This window comes from Sus scrofa, chromosome 5, assembly GCF_054392235.1.
Source record: "Sus scrofa isolate SSC_HxYL_T2T_F1_AM1 chromosome 5, Sscrofa_HxYL_maternal_Yorkshire_Landrace_v2.0, whole genome shotgun sequence".
Lineage (NCBI taxonomy): Eukaryota > Metazoa > Chordata > Mammalia > Artiodactyla > Suidae > Sus > Sus scrofa.
In genome coordinates, this window is record NC_139387.1 from 40453557 (window position 1) to 40469649 (window position 16093).

The 16093-nt window shown below is 35.5% G+C and overlaps 1 protein-coding gene across 8 annotated transcripts in view; it reads left to right on the forward strand.

Moving 5' to 3' along the window:
• The window catches only part of TRHDE (thyrotropin releasing hormone degrading enzyme), a 583967-nt gene that overhangs the window by 438231 nt on the left and 129643 nt on the right, over positions 1-16093 (forward strand). The window contains exon 7 of one of the 8 annotated variants that reach the window (XM_084956348.1): positions 1732-6922. The exons of the other annotated variants lie outside the window; for them this stretch is intronic. Coding sequence (XP_084812474.1) covers positions 1732-1746 — 15 coding nt within the window. The 3' untranslated portion in view covers positions 1747-6922. Of the gene's footprint in view, positions 1-1731; positions 6923-16093 lie in introns of those variants that run through there. 8 annotated transcript variants of the gene reach the window in all.

Here is a 16093-nt window from a genome sequence, read left to right on the forward strand (position 1 = left end):
TTCTAGGTGGTTCCTATTCCTAACTGCAGTGACTTTTGATATATTTTTGCTTTTTTTTTTTTTTTTCTTTTGTCCTTTTAGGGCCACACCTGAGGCACATGAAGGTTCCCAGGCTAGGGGTCCAATCAGAGCTGTTGCTGCCAGCCTACACCAGAGCCACAGCAATGCCATATCCGAGCCATGTCTGCGACCTACACCACAGCGCACGGCAACGCTGGATCCTTAACCCACTGAGTGAGTCCAGGGATGGAACCTGCAGTCTCACGGTTCCTAGTTGGCTTTGTTTCCGCTGTGCCATGACGGAACTCCTATATTTTTGCTTTTTATTTTAAACATTTAGCATACAAGAGAGAAGTAAATTTGATTCCGTACTATTAAGCAAAGTCATGCTTTCTGAAATGCTAATACTACCTTTTTAAGCGTTCCTTACTTTGAACTAGTCAACTTATCCTGAACAATAACGCAGAATAAAACTTTGGCTTGTCCTAAATCACTTTCCTCAAGCATTAAGTGGTCCTCCCTTGTTCTGATAGCTTTCGATTCCCTCAACAAGCCTGATGGAGAAGTTAGGAAGGTTCAGAACATATCCCTCACCTCCAAGACGAAGGTCATGGAAAATGAAGAGCATACCTGCTTCTCAGCATCCCTTGGTGCCTCTGTCAGAGACAGCCTACTGCCTGACGGACCATTCATCTACCCCTTTATGGCAGTTTTGTTCCTAATTCCACTCTTGTTCACTTTAAGAGCTAAATCTTTCACTATTTTTCACTTCTGCTTCAGAAAACATTTTTATAGCTTTGGGACCAAATCTTTTTCATCAGTTCATTTTAATGTCTCTTTTCAGTGGAAGCCATGATGCTGCTGGTGGACTACAAGAGAAATTTGCTATGACCAAAGCAGAACACTTTTTCTTTTCTCCAAGAAATAAGGAAATAAGAGTCAGTTATTTTTCCCCTTTTACATTTTCTTTATGTTAAACCATAAGAGAGTTGAGTTGACACTTTAATTGCCTTTAAAAAGGGTGCTAGATCACTAGGTATTGGGATGGTTTATTTATTCTAAAATTCTGGTAGTGTCAGCGATCACTATTTTTTGTTTTGGTTGATGATGAAGAGAATGGAGGAAAGCTAGAGGTAGAAATTTGCCACATGTAAGAAGCTAAAGTTTGGGAAGGTAAGAAGAGAACCGGTGAGGTAGTTGTTTGCTTAGAGTGTTAAATGCTTCTTTATAGATTCCTAGGAGAAGGGGCACTGTGCATTTTTAGGTATGTGTCGTGGGAAGTTTTATCATAAAAAGTAGTTCTTCCCAAAGTGTGATCTACGGAATATCACATATTCTCAAAATTATTTTCTTTTCCTTCATTCAGATATTGAAACCAGATTTTATTGATTTGGCTTAATGGCATTACACAAAGCTCTACCTTAAATGAAAAGTTTAGGAGTTCCTGTTATGGCCTAGTAGAAACAAATCTGACTAGTATCCCAGAGGATGAGGGTTTGATCCCTGGCCTCGCTCAGTGGGCTAAAGGATCTGGTGTTGCCGTGAGCTGCAGTGTAGTTTGCAGATGCAGCTCAGATCTCCATTGCTGTGGTTGTGGTATAGGCAGGCAGCTACTGCTCCAATTCAACCCCTAGCCTGGAAAATTCCATGCTGCGGGTGCGAACCTAAAAAGCAAAAAAATGTTTAAACAATGAATTTCTTTTTTTTTTTTTTTTCTTTTTGTCTTTTTAGGAATCAGAGCTATAGCTGCTGGCCTACACCACAGCCATAGCAAGGCAGGCTCCAAGCCTCATCTGTGACTACAGCACAGCTCATGGCAATGCTGGATCCTTAACCCACTGAGCAGGGCCAGGGATTGAACCCATGTCTTCATGGATGCTAGTCGGGTTCGTTAATCACTGAACCACCATGGGAACTTCTAAACAATGAATTTCTTATGTGGTTAGCCAAATATAATCCGGCAAGATTCCGTTTGCTTTGTATATATATAAAAGCAGGCTTGTTCTTTGTGTTCATGATCTACCACTGTCAGAAGGGATAGTTTTGAGATAAATGGCTTGCTGCTTTGGTTTCCTAGATGGTATGTTTTTGAGTTTTGAAACTCTCTAGGGCCAACATACATTTGTGCTTTGCCACATTGAAAACGAAAGTCACAAGCTGGAGGGAAAATCTGTCATTTTTTACAAGAGTGGATGATGAACATTTACCTTGTTGACCGGCTTCTCGATATTATCAGGTCCTCAAATACTAACCTGCTCCCCATCATACTCTGCTTCCCACAAGCATCCAAACTGAAGTTATGACTTCTGACTTCCTAGAGGAGAAACAAGGAAAGAAATAATCCGTCCCTCAATGAAATGGGTGCAGAGGCTAATTTATTTTCTTGAGAACTGCCAAAGGTGGTTTGATGAAACTTTAATCTGGTCATTTCCTGCTCTCTGTAAACTGGCCCTGAAGTCAGAACACCAGAATGTGAGATAAAGTAAGCCTTACTCAAGCAGTTATTTCCCTTATCCTGCAAATATTTCATAGTAAAATAATTTTCTTAGCTCCCAGAAAGTTTGTCATATCATGTATGAATGAATTTGACAGTGAAGATTAGAAAGTGTCATTCAGTTATCTAGACGAGATGGTTTTCTTTGCTTTTCCACGTATATCTGAATGATAAAACAATGTGCAAATCTCAGTTGATCCATTTCCTTTGTGGATTAATTGTGATGATCAAAGAAACATTAGCTCTGCTGGTATTCACTGATAATACATATTTTACTTATTATGAATTTTGTAGGATGGTAAATTCAGTTTTATAGCCCAGTGGTTTGAGAAGCGTGGCTTTATTCAATATTGTTCTTGAACTCCGTGATGGCCCATCTGTATAAATAATCTCATCAACCTCTTGTGTGAGCCCATCCTTGAAGAGTTCCTCATATGGAGGCTTAATGAAAAAATATACTATGCTTTTGTCCTTGTCAGTGGTGTCAGAACATATGAGATGTTCAGCACAACTGCTAAATAAAGTTTCTGCTATAAGAGGAGGCCCAGCAACATTTTGTCTGGATGAGTAAGCAGCATCCTGGGTTTCACAGAAAAAAGACCATCCTAAGCCCACATGAAGGACATAGTTATTTATGGTCGTGTCTAGTGAATTCTGCTCATGTGGAAAGTATGCCTAAAAGTTCAAAGAACTGACCTCCAAGTCTTGAGTCTGCTTGACTTGAATTTCTTTAATTTTTCCATGGCGGCTTCTTTTAACATCTGTCCCTAAAGTGGATTTATACTACTCAAGACAAAACTTATACTAAGATATATTTGCATCTAGGGTTTCTGCATGAGACTAACAAGCTCTGTTATATAAAATACCCTGTGAAGCTTACATAAAATATCTTGTGTGTACACTCTTTGCCCCCATGTATTTCATTTTAAAGTCATTTCAGAAAAAGGTCACTTGACCGTGTCCATGTTTTAGGAAAAGCAAGTTTTGAAAATCCAAAATCCCCCTTTTAAAATAATAATAAAATAACTTTAGATATGTATATTATTTTAAATTGAAAGGTGTTATATCCTTAGATAATAACTCATTTTTATTATTTCCTAAGATTATTTACTTTTAAAAATGTCAACTCTTTCAAATCTAAATATAATGAAATATTTAAATATTAATTAGCCTGATGAATTACAAAACAAGAAGATTCAGTTCAGTATATTTTGAGATTATATTATTGAAATTTAAGCTTGGATTTGTTTGCCTTTATATAATCATATAGAGTCTTAAGATATTGCACGAGGCTGCTTCTGTTTCTTAGTGCGTGTGTGTGTGTAGTTGGCAAGTTTTTGGCTGTTGTCTTCTTCACAAAAGGAATACCAGTGAGCTATGGCAGAGAAAGATTTTGGAGCAATGACTACATTAGTAGGAGGCTGGCTTATATTGATATATAAATAAATGAATCAAAGAATGTGCCAGTTTGGGAATGGGCTAAACAAGAGTCCATACACAGCTGTTTGATTATGGCAGGTCTTACTAGAGAATATTCTTATACTTTCTGGGAGTTTAATGCTTAAACCCTAGGTACAAAAAGAAAATATGGTTATTCAGACTACATTTTGAAGACAATCAATGTGTTCCATTGATGGTTAATATCAAATAGTAAGTATTTAATTGTTAAGAAATATTTTCTTTCTTTCAGTCATTTCTTTATTTTTAAGTATGGTTTCTATTTAACTCCCAGTGGAGCTAAATATCAACCAAGTGCGTCTACACTATGTGAAAATTTCCTATATTTGAACATTATTATTACATGTTTGACTGACTTTTTTCAAGAAAAAAATCTTTATATCTACTTTTTAAAAACTTTTAATCCTATCTCTGGCATTTTTACCTATAACCTTTTTTTCAGCACATGGTTTTTTTAAATCTTGTTCAGTATAAAGGGTTTTTTTTCTACTTTATATTTTACATCCCATTGTGCTCATTCTTAACAGCCTTTCCAGATACTCAGGATACTTAGGAGCAAAGGGTCATGCATTTTACTGTTATGCTTCCACTGGATTGATTTCTTTATACTTTTTTTTCAGGTAACATATTGATAAAATCCTCTTTTTAAGCATTTCAGACAATAGCAATTGCTTGCTTTTTGTCAGTTATTAGTAGACAATTTATTACCTCAAGATGCCAGCTCCTTTTGGCTTTGTTATTAAGCTTGTAATTGATATTTTATGTTGCTGAAATTACTGTACTTTGTAAATATTCTATTGATGACAGGTAATAGTTCAAAGTTATCCTTTAAAAAAGAACATGCAGAGACAGTTTCCCATTACTATAAAATCAGTTCTTTATAACCCGCAAATAGATTTTCTCTGGCAACATGAAGATGGCATAGAAGGGCTTGTCCCCTACAAATTTTATACTTCTCCAAGTGTCACTTTCAGTAGAACTACACTTGACAGTCCTCTGGCTTGACTACAGTCAGCAAAGTGTCTGCACATGGATAGCTGAGATTTGGAGGCATGTCTCTGTGACTTTAATGTAAATGCCAAAAGGGCCTTTTATAACCAAAGGGTATAATTTAATGTTTGGATGAATGAGATTACTTAAGATTAAGTATCAAGAAATACCAAGAGTACTAAAGTAAATCTATAAAAGGGAATCATGAATTTGTGAACCCCCCAAAAAGAAATAAATGTAGGTAAATAAACTCTGTATCTAGTTTTATGTTATGCAGTCATTTTCTTCTTGACATCAGCACCTAGGATAGTCTTTGTCCCAAATATGGCTGCTATTATACTTATTTACTATTTTTTTGTTTACCTGTTGTTTACCTATTTCACACATTAATATATTTACTTAGTTACCTTATTTAATAGCCATATATTAAATGTCTAGTCACACAGCAAGATGCTGGGTTTTGTAAAATATGACCCCTCCTCTTCTGACTCCTGGTAGTAGTTGCAAATATTTGTAATATGTAAATTCCCAAATAAGAAAAACTGTGCTCTGTGTCAGTGTAGATATAAGAAGAGAATTCCCTTGTGGAACATAGGTTAAGGATTCGTCATTGTCACTGTAGTGGCTCAGGCTGTTGCTGTGCTGTGGATTCCATCCCCAACCTGGGGACTTGCACATGTCCCTCTACAGCCAAAAAAAAAAAAAAAAAAAAAAGAAGAATAGGTATAAGAAAAAATAGATATATAAAAAAACAAGTGCTCTAGGAGAATTGTAAGAACAATTTTAATTCTGGCTTGAGTTAGGGAATATTTCTTTTAAAAAGTGACATTAGGGTTAACTGAAGACTTCAGTCATATTAGAGTTAAGACTTGACTTTGGGTAGTTGGGGAATTTTTCATGCACAAAGACTTGTTCAAAGGCAAGGATAATGGGAAATGCAGTGAGGCCAAAGGGAGGGCCCCCAACCCCCGCTTTTTTTGGCTGTACCTGTGGCATGCAGAAATTCCCAGGCCAAAGACTGAACCCGAGCCACAGCAGTGACAACACTGAGTCTTTAACCATGAGGCCACCAGGGAACTCCAGCAGCTTTTTACATAGTCTCTCAAAAGACTCTATAGGCCAGAATCTGGGAGAGGGATTATAAAGAAGAAAGAGACAGATATTAAGAAAATACTTTTCCCATGAGTCACATGCCCATTTATTTTTTCCTCCTGTCTGTCAATGAGTCAAATAAAAAATATAAAAGAACTAACATATATTATATGTATTTTATAAGCCTCACTATTCTATACATCAATATGCATAATAAAAAGTAAAATTTAGAAAGGAAAAATTGGAAAGAATGAATTTAACCACACAACTATATGTTGTGTGTATGAACTCTTTTATAGATAACCGTCAAATATTTAAATATTTGGCATTTTGATTATTAGTTGAAAAAACAAATGTTTAGATTATTCAGAAAATAGGCAATTTAGTCATTTATTAGAGGTTAGTGCCATACTCTTAATTCTCAGACAAAATGTCCAACTAAAGTTTTATTGCACTAACGTATTGTTCACGTAATAAACCATATTTACTTAAGTTGTTAGCCTTCAACTTAATCCAGCAGTGCCTCTTTAAGAAGTACCATGTAATCTTTTATATTAGACAGAAATTGGGGAAATATTTTATATTCAAAACATATCAGAAACCTAATTTGTAATGAATCTAAGTAATTTGTGACGTTTGCTAGCGTCTTTTAAAAAATCTTATTTATGTAGCATGTTTGATATGCCTTGTTCACTAACATTAATCCATGTTGTATTTTTCTTACTAAGCTAAATTCACATGGATTTCCAGCTGTGATGTTTAACTCCGACAAGGAACAATTGTTCTATGATAAGTGAGAAGGGTACCATTTGTTGGCTAATAGTCATAAAAGCCTGCTGTTCTTAAATTGTAAAATGAATTTGGAATTAAAATGTATTTAGATTTCTACAAGTGGTGTTTCTGAATTCTTAAAACAAAATTAAACTTGTTTTACTTATTACAGGTTTGGGACATTTTAGCCTTCCACTTGGTTCAGAAATTTTAAAAAGTAAATATTTTTTATCACATATTCTTAAACCGTCACTCTGTTAATACTATTACACTTTAATGGAAAAGAAAATTATAGTTCATAAGATCTTGATTGTTTAAGGTATACTCTAAATGTCTGGCTAATGAAATTCAACTTATTTCCTTTTTCTTCTGTCAGATAAGATTCTTTTTTAAAAAAATGGTAGCATCAAAATACTCCTAGAATGCTCTACAGGTACATTATGGAATAAGAGATTTTTCCGCCAGCAAGAGGACGACAAGGGGAGTTCCCGTGGTGGCTCAGTAGGTTAAGAACCTGACTAGTAATGCTAGTGAGTTAAGGATCCAGCATTGCCACAAGCTGGGATTTCCATATGCCGCAGGTGCCACCCTAAAAAAAAAAAAAAAAAAAGGTCGAATACAAGGAGGAGTACAACATCTGATGACTGTGTACTGTGCATATATTTCACTGAGAAATAATAGTGTTCTCTTACCTCTAAAACTCTATAAACATCTTGCCTGTTGATTCCTAAATACTCTGCTTCCTTCGCTGTTTGTTACAGCAGATAAATGTCTGTACGTCCGTCTAAGCCAATCCCTGTGCTATGTAGGAGTCTCCTCCTCTCCTCCCTACTTGGGGTGATTGCTGACTCAGAGCCGTCTCTTCTCTCCTAAATCATCCAATTTTCCTTCCCTACTCTATTTCCTTTATCTGCATAGAATGTTATATTTTATTCTTAATAAAAAAATCCCTTGACTGGCCTCTCCTGAGACTCTGGCCTTATGTCTTTGTATCCTTTTAAGGCAAAACCCCAATTCCTTTTTCCCTCCTCTTTTAAAACCACTGTAATTATACCTTCAGTTTTACCATTGACCAAATCTTTCTAGTGAGGTTGAATATTAACTCCACATTGCAAAATCCAACTAGTTTCTGACTTAGTTGATTTGTTTTCTCCAGCCCATTTTATGGCAATGGTCATTCTTCCCTTGAAACATTTTCTTCATTTTGTTTCTTAGATGTTGCATTCTTTTTTTTTTTCCCCTTTTTTTCTTTTGTTTATTTACCTGCTCACTGGCCATTTTCCCCTCATCTTTTCTGATGAACTCAGTTATTTTTATCAACCGCTAAATGTGGAAACATTTCAGAACCCATTCTTCAGATATATTTATATGTTAATAATTTGATATATAATTAATATTTTAATAATAAAATAATTGTGAGAGCCTGGGGCTTCTAGGCTTCTAATCCACATCTCTCTTCTGAATTCCAGGTTTCCAAATTTCACTCTGTGTCTTCTCTCTGCCTGGAATGTTCTTCCTCAGTTACAAATACAGCTTGCTTCTTTATGAATTCAGTATCTCTGCTGAAATGTCAGTGTATTAAAGCAATCTTCCTGATTATCTTATGTAAAATTTGAGAGTCCATCTCCCTCAGCATTTTTTTCCCCTTACCCTGCTTTATTTTTCCTCATACTGATAGTAGTTGGCATGATAGTATGAAGCTGTTTCTTTGTTAAATGCCTCTTCTGCCTGGAATATAAACTCCATGAAATCTTTATTTGGCTTGTTCTCTGCATCGTTTTCAGTTCCTACAGCAATGCCTGACACAGAAGGCATTCAATAATTGTTGGGTAATTTGCAAATAAATCAGTCTTTCAATTTACCTTAGCGTGATGCCCCCCCCCAAAGTGTGTATGACTGTATTCATACTCCCACCAGAATGTTTGAGAAATCCTGTTTCCTTACATCTTTGTCTGTATTTGATATTACTAAAATCCCAAAGATTTTGCTTAGTTGATGGATGTGAAATGTTATCTCACTGTTTTATTAATTTGCATTTCTTTTTTTTTTTTAAGTGAGATTAAGAGACTTTTATGTATTTTTTGCCCTTTGGGTTTCTTACTTTTTGATTTTTCTGTGTGTTTCCTTTTCCCATTTTCCAGTGGGCCTTTTTTTTCTTTTCTGACTTTTTGGGGCTGCACGTGTGGCATACGGAGGTTCCCAGGCTAGGGGTCTAATCAGAGCTGTAGCCTCTGGCCTAGACCATAGCCACAGCCACTCCAGATCTCAGCCACATCAGAGATCTACACCGCAGCTCACGGCAATGCCGGATCCTTAACCCACTGAATGAGGCCAGGGATTGAACCTGCGTCCTCATGGATACTAGTCAGATTTGTTTCCACTGAGCCACGATGGTAACTCTGGGGCTATTGTTTTAAAATTTGTTTGCTTATTTGTTTAATAATTGATAAATGAGAGGATTTTTCTTTTGTATCGTGGCTGCTAATCTGTGGTTGCTGATAAGACTGTAATTTATCTTTTAATTTATGATGTCTTTTATCATACAGATATTTTTAACTCAAATGTAGTCTAATTGTCCATTGTTTCTTTTATGCTTCATGCTTTTTGTTTTGTTTAAATTTTTTCTTTATCCCAAATTCTATTTTTTTTTTTCCCCTTTGGCTATGACTGTGGCTTGTGGAAGCTCTTGGGCCAAGGATCAAACTAGCACCACATAACCTCTGATGTGCTGGATCCCTAACCCACTAGGGAATTACTCTTTATCTCAAATTCTTAAAAATATGCTTTGAGATGTTTTTTCTAACATTTTTAAAGTTTTACATTTTATGTCGTTTTTTTTTAATCCATTTGGATATTTTCTGTTGTTTTCTAAAATTTTATGATGTATAATGTAATGCCATTTTTATTTGGATAATCAGTCTTTTCAGTGCCATTTATTGAATTTCGTGCCCTGCTCCCACTCATGTATAAAACCTTTTTTTTGAAGGTTTTATAGATTAATTTTGGAATAATTGAAATTTTACAGTACTAATTCTTTTTAGCTTTATAAGGAATATATATAGTGCTTGGTTTTTAGGTTCCTGGGCCTTAGGATAACTTCTGAAATTTTTTCCATGAAAACTCTGAACAACTTTTAACTTCACCCTATAATTTATGTTTTTCTCATGTTTATTTATATATTTGCTCTTGAGAACAGGGTGTTTTCTAAATTGATTCTTTAAATTAATTTTTACTGATTTATATCAACTTTAAAAGAAATTTTTTTTTATCTTTTGTCTTTATAGGGCTGCACCCCCGGCATATGCAGATTCCCAGGCTAGGGGTCTGCTTGGGGCTGTTGCTGCCAGCCTATGCCACAGCCACAGCAATGCCAGATCTGAGCCAAGTCTGCAACCTACACTACAGCTCATCACAATGCCAGATCCTTAACCCACTGAGCGAGGCCAGGGATGGAACCCTCAACCTCATGGTTCCTAATCAGATTCATTTCCTCTGCACCACAACAGGAACCAATATAAACTATATATTGGTTTTGTATTGGCAACCTTGCTGTACTCTTTTATTGCTTTTATAGATTAGTTCTATAGATTTTCTTGGAATCTGCAAGGACTTTCACATCATCTCTAATATTAATTTATTTCATCATTTTTATCTTTTGCTTTATAATTCTGTTATTTGTTCATTTTTATTGTGCTTTTAAATATAAGTATTACTAGGAAGCATTCTTGACTTATTTTAGTTGGTTAAGGAGAATAGTTACAATGTTTCACCACTGAGCATATTTTTGGAAGATGATCTTTAATATGTTATTGAATTCCCTCTCTTTCTAGTTTACTAAACATTATTTTGAATGAATGATAAGTCATAGCAAATGTTTTTTCATCTTCCCAATAATTTATTTATTTTCTATTTTGTTTATTTTATTTTATTTTATTTTATTTTATTATTTCGGGGCAGCATCCATGGCATATGGAAGTTCCCAAGCCAGGGACTGAATCTGAGCCACACCTGTGATCTACACCACAGTTATGGTGATGCCAGATCCCTAACCTACTGAACTGAGCTGGGGATTAAAACTGTACCTCCACTGCAGCCAAAACCACTGCAGTTGAATTCTTAACCTACTGTACTTCAGTGGGAACTCCCTATTGTGTTAATTTCTGCTTTTAAGATGTTATCCTTCCTGAACATTCATTGAGTTTACAGTATTTTTATGTCTCCAATTTATTTATTTGAGTGCTTTCATGTAAGTACTATTTCTGGCACTGTTGAAATCTCCCTGTTTTCTAGTCCCAGATCTGTGGTCCTCTTTTTTGGTTTCCTAGTGACTTGTGTATTGGCTATAAGATCATGATTTGGGTTGCTGATTTGAAACTAGCAAGTAGTTGGTGGATACTTTTCTTAGCTAGGACCGTCTTTTACTGGCAATGGAAAAGTTATGGCATTGACAACTAACAGTTGTATCAATAGTAGTTCTAAATGTTATGGCCTTCATCTAGTTGTGAAAAGAAGAAATAGTCATATGAAACAATTAGTGAGTAATATAAAATAATTTGATAAATTATGTAGTTTAGACTTAAAGGATTTATGACCACAGAAGAAAGAAAAGCACTGAGGACTAACATATTTATGGGAAATTTCGTATTATAGTATTGACTTTCCTTGTGCTTTTTAAGAATTTATAGGGCTTAGCATATAGATTGCAAAAGAATGTCATTGCAGTTGAAATAAATAGCATGATTAGAGCATGAGTGTATAAGGTATGCTCATGGGATATGAGATGATCAGCTTAACTAGAGGCTGATCATTTGTCCATATGGGAAAAAGTAGGTATGTTGAATTTCACTGTACATGGTCTCAATTTACTACCATAGAGATTTTTTTTGTCTTTTTTTTTTGCTCATGACATTTATAGGTTCCCAGACTATGGGTCAAATTGGAACTGTAGCCACCAGTCTATACCACAGCCACAGCAATTCTAGATCCAAACCACGTCTGCAACCTACACCACAGCTTATGGCAATGTTGGATACTTAACCCACTGAGTGAAGCCAGATGTCAAACCTGCGTCCTCATGGATGCTAGTCAGATTCATTTCTGCCTAGGCATGATGGGAATTCTGAGTTTTTTTTTTTTTTTTTTTTTTAAGTAAAGAGCTTGGATGGCAGGATGCTAACATGCTAACATAAAAATGATAGTAATGATGAAGATGGTGTCAATAGCTACAAACCTTTGTTCAAACATATTATATGCCAAACATTGTTCCAAGTACTTTATATAAATGATTTAAAAGAATCTTCAGTGAAATCTTAAGTATTACTATCATCATTGTCATCATCATCATCAGTAATAGTCTTTGTTGTTGTTCTGTTCTAATTGTAGATACTTAGGTAGCTTGTCTCACATGCCTAAGCTCCCACATCTGGTAGATTCAGAGCCAGGACTTTTAGCAAACATTATGCTTCTTCAGAAGTAAGTATTATTTGATGTGTTCCCTAGGCTGGACTTGTGTTGTGAAAGCACAGCTGAGGTTGTCATTGGGAGGCTGTGAAATAATTCAGCTGTGCAGTGATAGAGGCTTGGCCTAATAAATAAATCAAAGAGGACTCCAAGGTTTCAAGCATGAGTCACTGGGGCAATGGGTGTTAATTCTGCCTTCTTTGTCAAATTAACTTTCCTTACCTTTCTGTCCTTTTTTACCCCCTTCCTCTCCTCTCTCCCTCTCCCACTCTTTCTCTCTTTCTTTCTCTTGGGTAGTCAGTTTGAGAGGGAGAGATATTCAAGATTTGATGTTTTTTTTTTAAATTTATTTTTCCTTTTCCTTGGGTCCTAAATATAGCTATCCTACTCTTCAAAAAAATAAAGAAAGAAAGAATATAACATGTTTTTGAAAAACCGTGGAAGATTTAGCATCATGCTTTTACTCCTGACCAAAGATAATTCTTCACTAACAAATCATGTTAGAACATTGTATAATCTCCAGACAGGTCCGGATATAGTGCAAAGACATCATTTAGAAATTTACATTATAAAAGTACTTTGATTTAGAATCAATAGACTAATCCTTTCAGTAGCTTAGAAAGTAACAAGAAAGTCTAGTCTTATAGGTTTTTATGCTAATCAAAGAATTCAAGGAATGAATGGGTGGAGACAAGTTCCAGGAACTACTATACCTGTGTCACTTTGAACATGTAATATTCTAATATTATATGTTATGAACATATTAACTACTTCTTTGCCTCAGTTTCTCTCATATGTAAACCAAATATAGTGATACCTTATTTCTTACCCGTTCCTATCCTGGAGAATAACAAATATGTCTGTTATGTGGAATATTAGAATATACCCATTAAGAGACTTCTTGTGTGTGTTACTTAGCATTAGAATATACTCAGTACCAAGTTATTCCAGTGACCTATTGTCCAACAATTTATACTTGTTTGTACTTTAGCATTTAAAATCACCCCATTGGGTTAGATCTGAGAAGAAAACACCATGGTATCTCATATATTTACTTGGGAAAAGAACCAGAGAATATAACAAAAGCTGCCTTGAGACCACACTGTAGGTCAAAACTTGTGCAAGGAGAGAGGGAAGGGAGAAACATTGGTTTGGAAGAGTTTCAGACTGCAGCCAAGTTGCAAGAAATATTCATCCAGGCCAATGGGGAGTCTTTGAACCAGAGTTTTCCATTGCAGGAGTTTCTTGTCTCTCTGAAATGCTTCCAACTTAGTTCCACTGTTGTGCTCAGTCATCGGCTTGGGATGAACTGAGGAAAGTGCTGCCAAAAGCACTTTGGTGGTGGCAAAAGCAGAGGGGCAACAGTAGGAAATCTAAGCAGTGCATTTTCACAGCTGCTGCATCCACACACAGCATCTGATAAAAACAAAATACCATTATTTTCAACTTTATTCTTACTGAACCTGGCTGAAACTGGCTTTATGTCTCCTAGTCCATTAATATGTTTTATTCTGCTAGCCAAATAATGTATTTTTCTGTTCTAACTCTAATCCTGGGCATATTGGTCAGTTATTTCAACTATGTATCTTGAATTAGGTTTCCTTCATCCTTTCCTGGGAATACCTATTGATTCCAAGTTCTGAATAACTCTAAGAATTTCCTCTGTTTTTCTAAGATCTTGCAATACCCATTGTTACTGAAGAGTATCATGTAACTGTTTTGGTTGGGATCACAAGATCGTCATCCAAATCAGTTGATATTACTGATTTTGGAGTTGGATATGAGTAGGTTTCTAGTCTTGGCTCCATTACTTACTGCCTGCATTAATTTGGACAGGTCACACATCCTTTTAAGCCTCAATTTTATGAACTGACAAAGATAGTAGCATTTTCTTTTTTTAAACTGAATAAATTTTATTATATTTATACCTGTACAATGATCATCACAACCCAATTTTACAGCATTTCCATCCCAAACCCCCAGCCCATCCGTCCTTACCCCAACCTGTCTCCTTTGGAAACCATAAGTTTTTCAAAGTCTGTGAGTTAGTATCTGTTCTGCTAAGAAGTTCACTATGTACTTTTTTTTTTAATATTCCACACATAAGTGATAGCATACCATGTTGGTGTCTCACTGTCTGTCTGACAGACTTCACTTAGCATGATAATTTCTAAGTCCATCCGTGTTGCTGCAAATGCCATTATTTATTTCCTTTTAATGGCTGAATAATATTCCATTGTGTATATGTACCACATATTCTTTATCCTCTTCTCTGTTGATGGACATTTAGGTTGCTTCCATGTCTTGGCTATTGTATATAGTGCTGAAATGAACATTAGAGTTCATTCTTTTTGAGTCATGGTTTTCTCTGGATAGATGCTCAGGAGTGGGATTGCTGGATCAAATGGTAATTCTATTTTTAGTTTTTTGAGGAATATCCATACTGTTTAACATAGAGGTTGCACCAATTTACATTCCCACCAACGGTGTAAGAGGGTTGCCTTTTCTCCACACCCTCTCCAGCATTTATTGTTTATAGATTTTTTTAATGATGGCCTTTCTGGCTGGTGTAAGGTGGAACCTCATAATAGTTTTGATTTGCATTTGTCTAATAATTAGTGATGTTGAATGTCTTTTCATGTGTTTTTTGGCCATCTGTATGTCTTCTTTGGAGAATTGTCTGTTTAGACCTTCTGCCCATTATTTTATGGGGTTGTTGATTTTTTTTTTTTTTTTTTTTGGTGTTGAGCTGCAGGAGATGTTTATAAATTTTGAAGATTAATCTCTTGTCAGTCACTTCATTTGCAAGTATTTCCTCCCATTCTGTGGGTTGTCTTTTCACTTTGTTTAGGGCTTCCTTTACTGTGCAAAATATTTTCAGTTTAATTAAGTCCCATTTGTTATTTATCTTGTCTTTACTCTAGGAGGTGGATCTAAGAAGATATTGCTGTGGTTTATGTCAGAGAGTGTTCAGCCATGTTTTCCTCTAAGAGTTTTATAGGATCTGGTCTTATATTTAGGTCTTTAATCCATTTTTAGTTTACTTTTGTGCATGGTGTTAGGAAGCATTCTAATTTAATTCTTTTGCATGTAGCTGTCCAGTTTCCCCAGCACCACTTATTGAACAAGCTGTCCTTTCTCCATTGTATGTTCTTGCCTCCTTTGTCATAGATTAGTTGGCTGTAAGTGCGTGGGTTTAATTCTGGGCTTTCTACCCTGTTCCACTGATCTATATTTCTGTCTTTGTGCCAGTACCATATGGTTTTGATGATTGTTGCTTTGTAGTATAGTCTGAAGTCCAGGAGCCTGATTCCTCCAGCTCAATTTTCCTTTATCAAGATGTCTTTAGGTATTCTGGGTCTTCTGTGCTTACAAACAAACTTGAAAATATTTTGTTCGAGTTCTGTGAAAAATGTCCTTGGTAATTTGATAGGGATTGCATTGAATCTGTAGGTTGCCTTGGGTAGTATAGTCATTTTGACCATATTGATTCTTCCAATCCAAGAGCATAGTATATCTTTCCATCTATTTGTGTCATCTTTGATTTCTTTCATCAGTGGCTTAATAGTTTTCAGAGTACAGGTCTTTTGTCTCTTTAGGTAGGTTTATTCCTAGGTTTTTTTTTTTTTAATTATTTTTGAGGTGATGGTAAATGGGATGTTTTCCCTAATTTCTCTTTCTGATCACTTGTTGTTAGTATTTAGAAATGTCATTGATTTCTGTGTATTAATTTTTATCTTGCGACTTTGCCAAATTCATTGTTGAGCTCTAACAGTTTTCAGGTAGTGTCTTTAGGATTTTCTAGGTATAGTATCATGTTATCTGCAA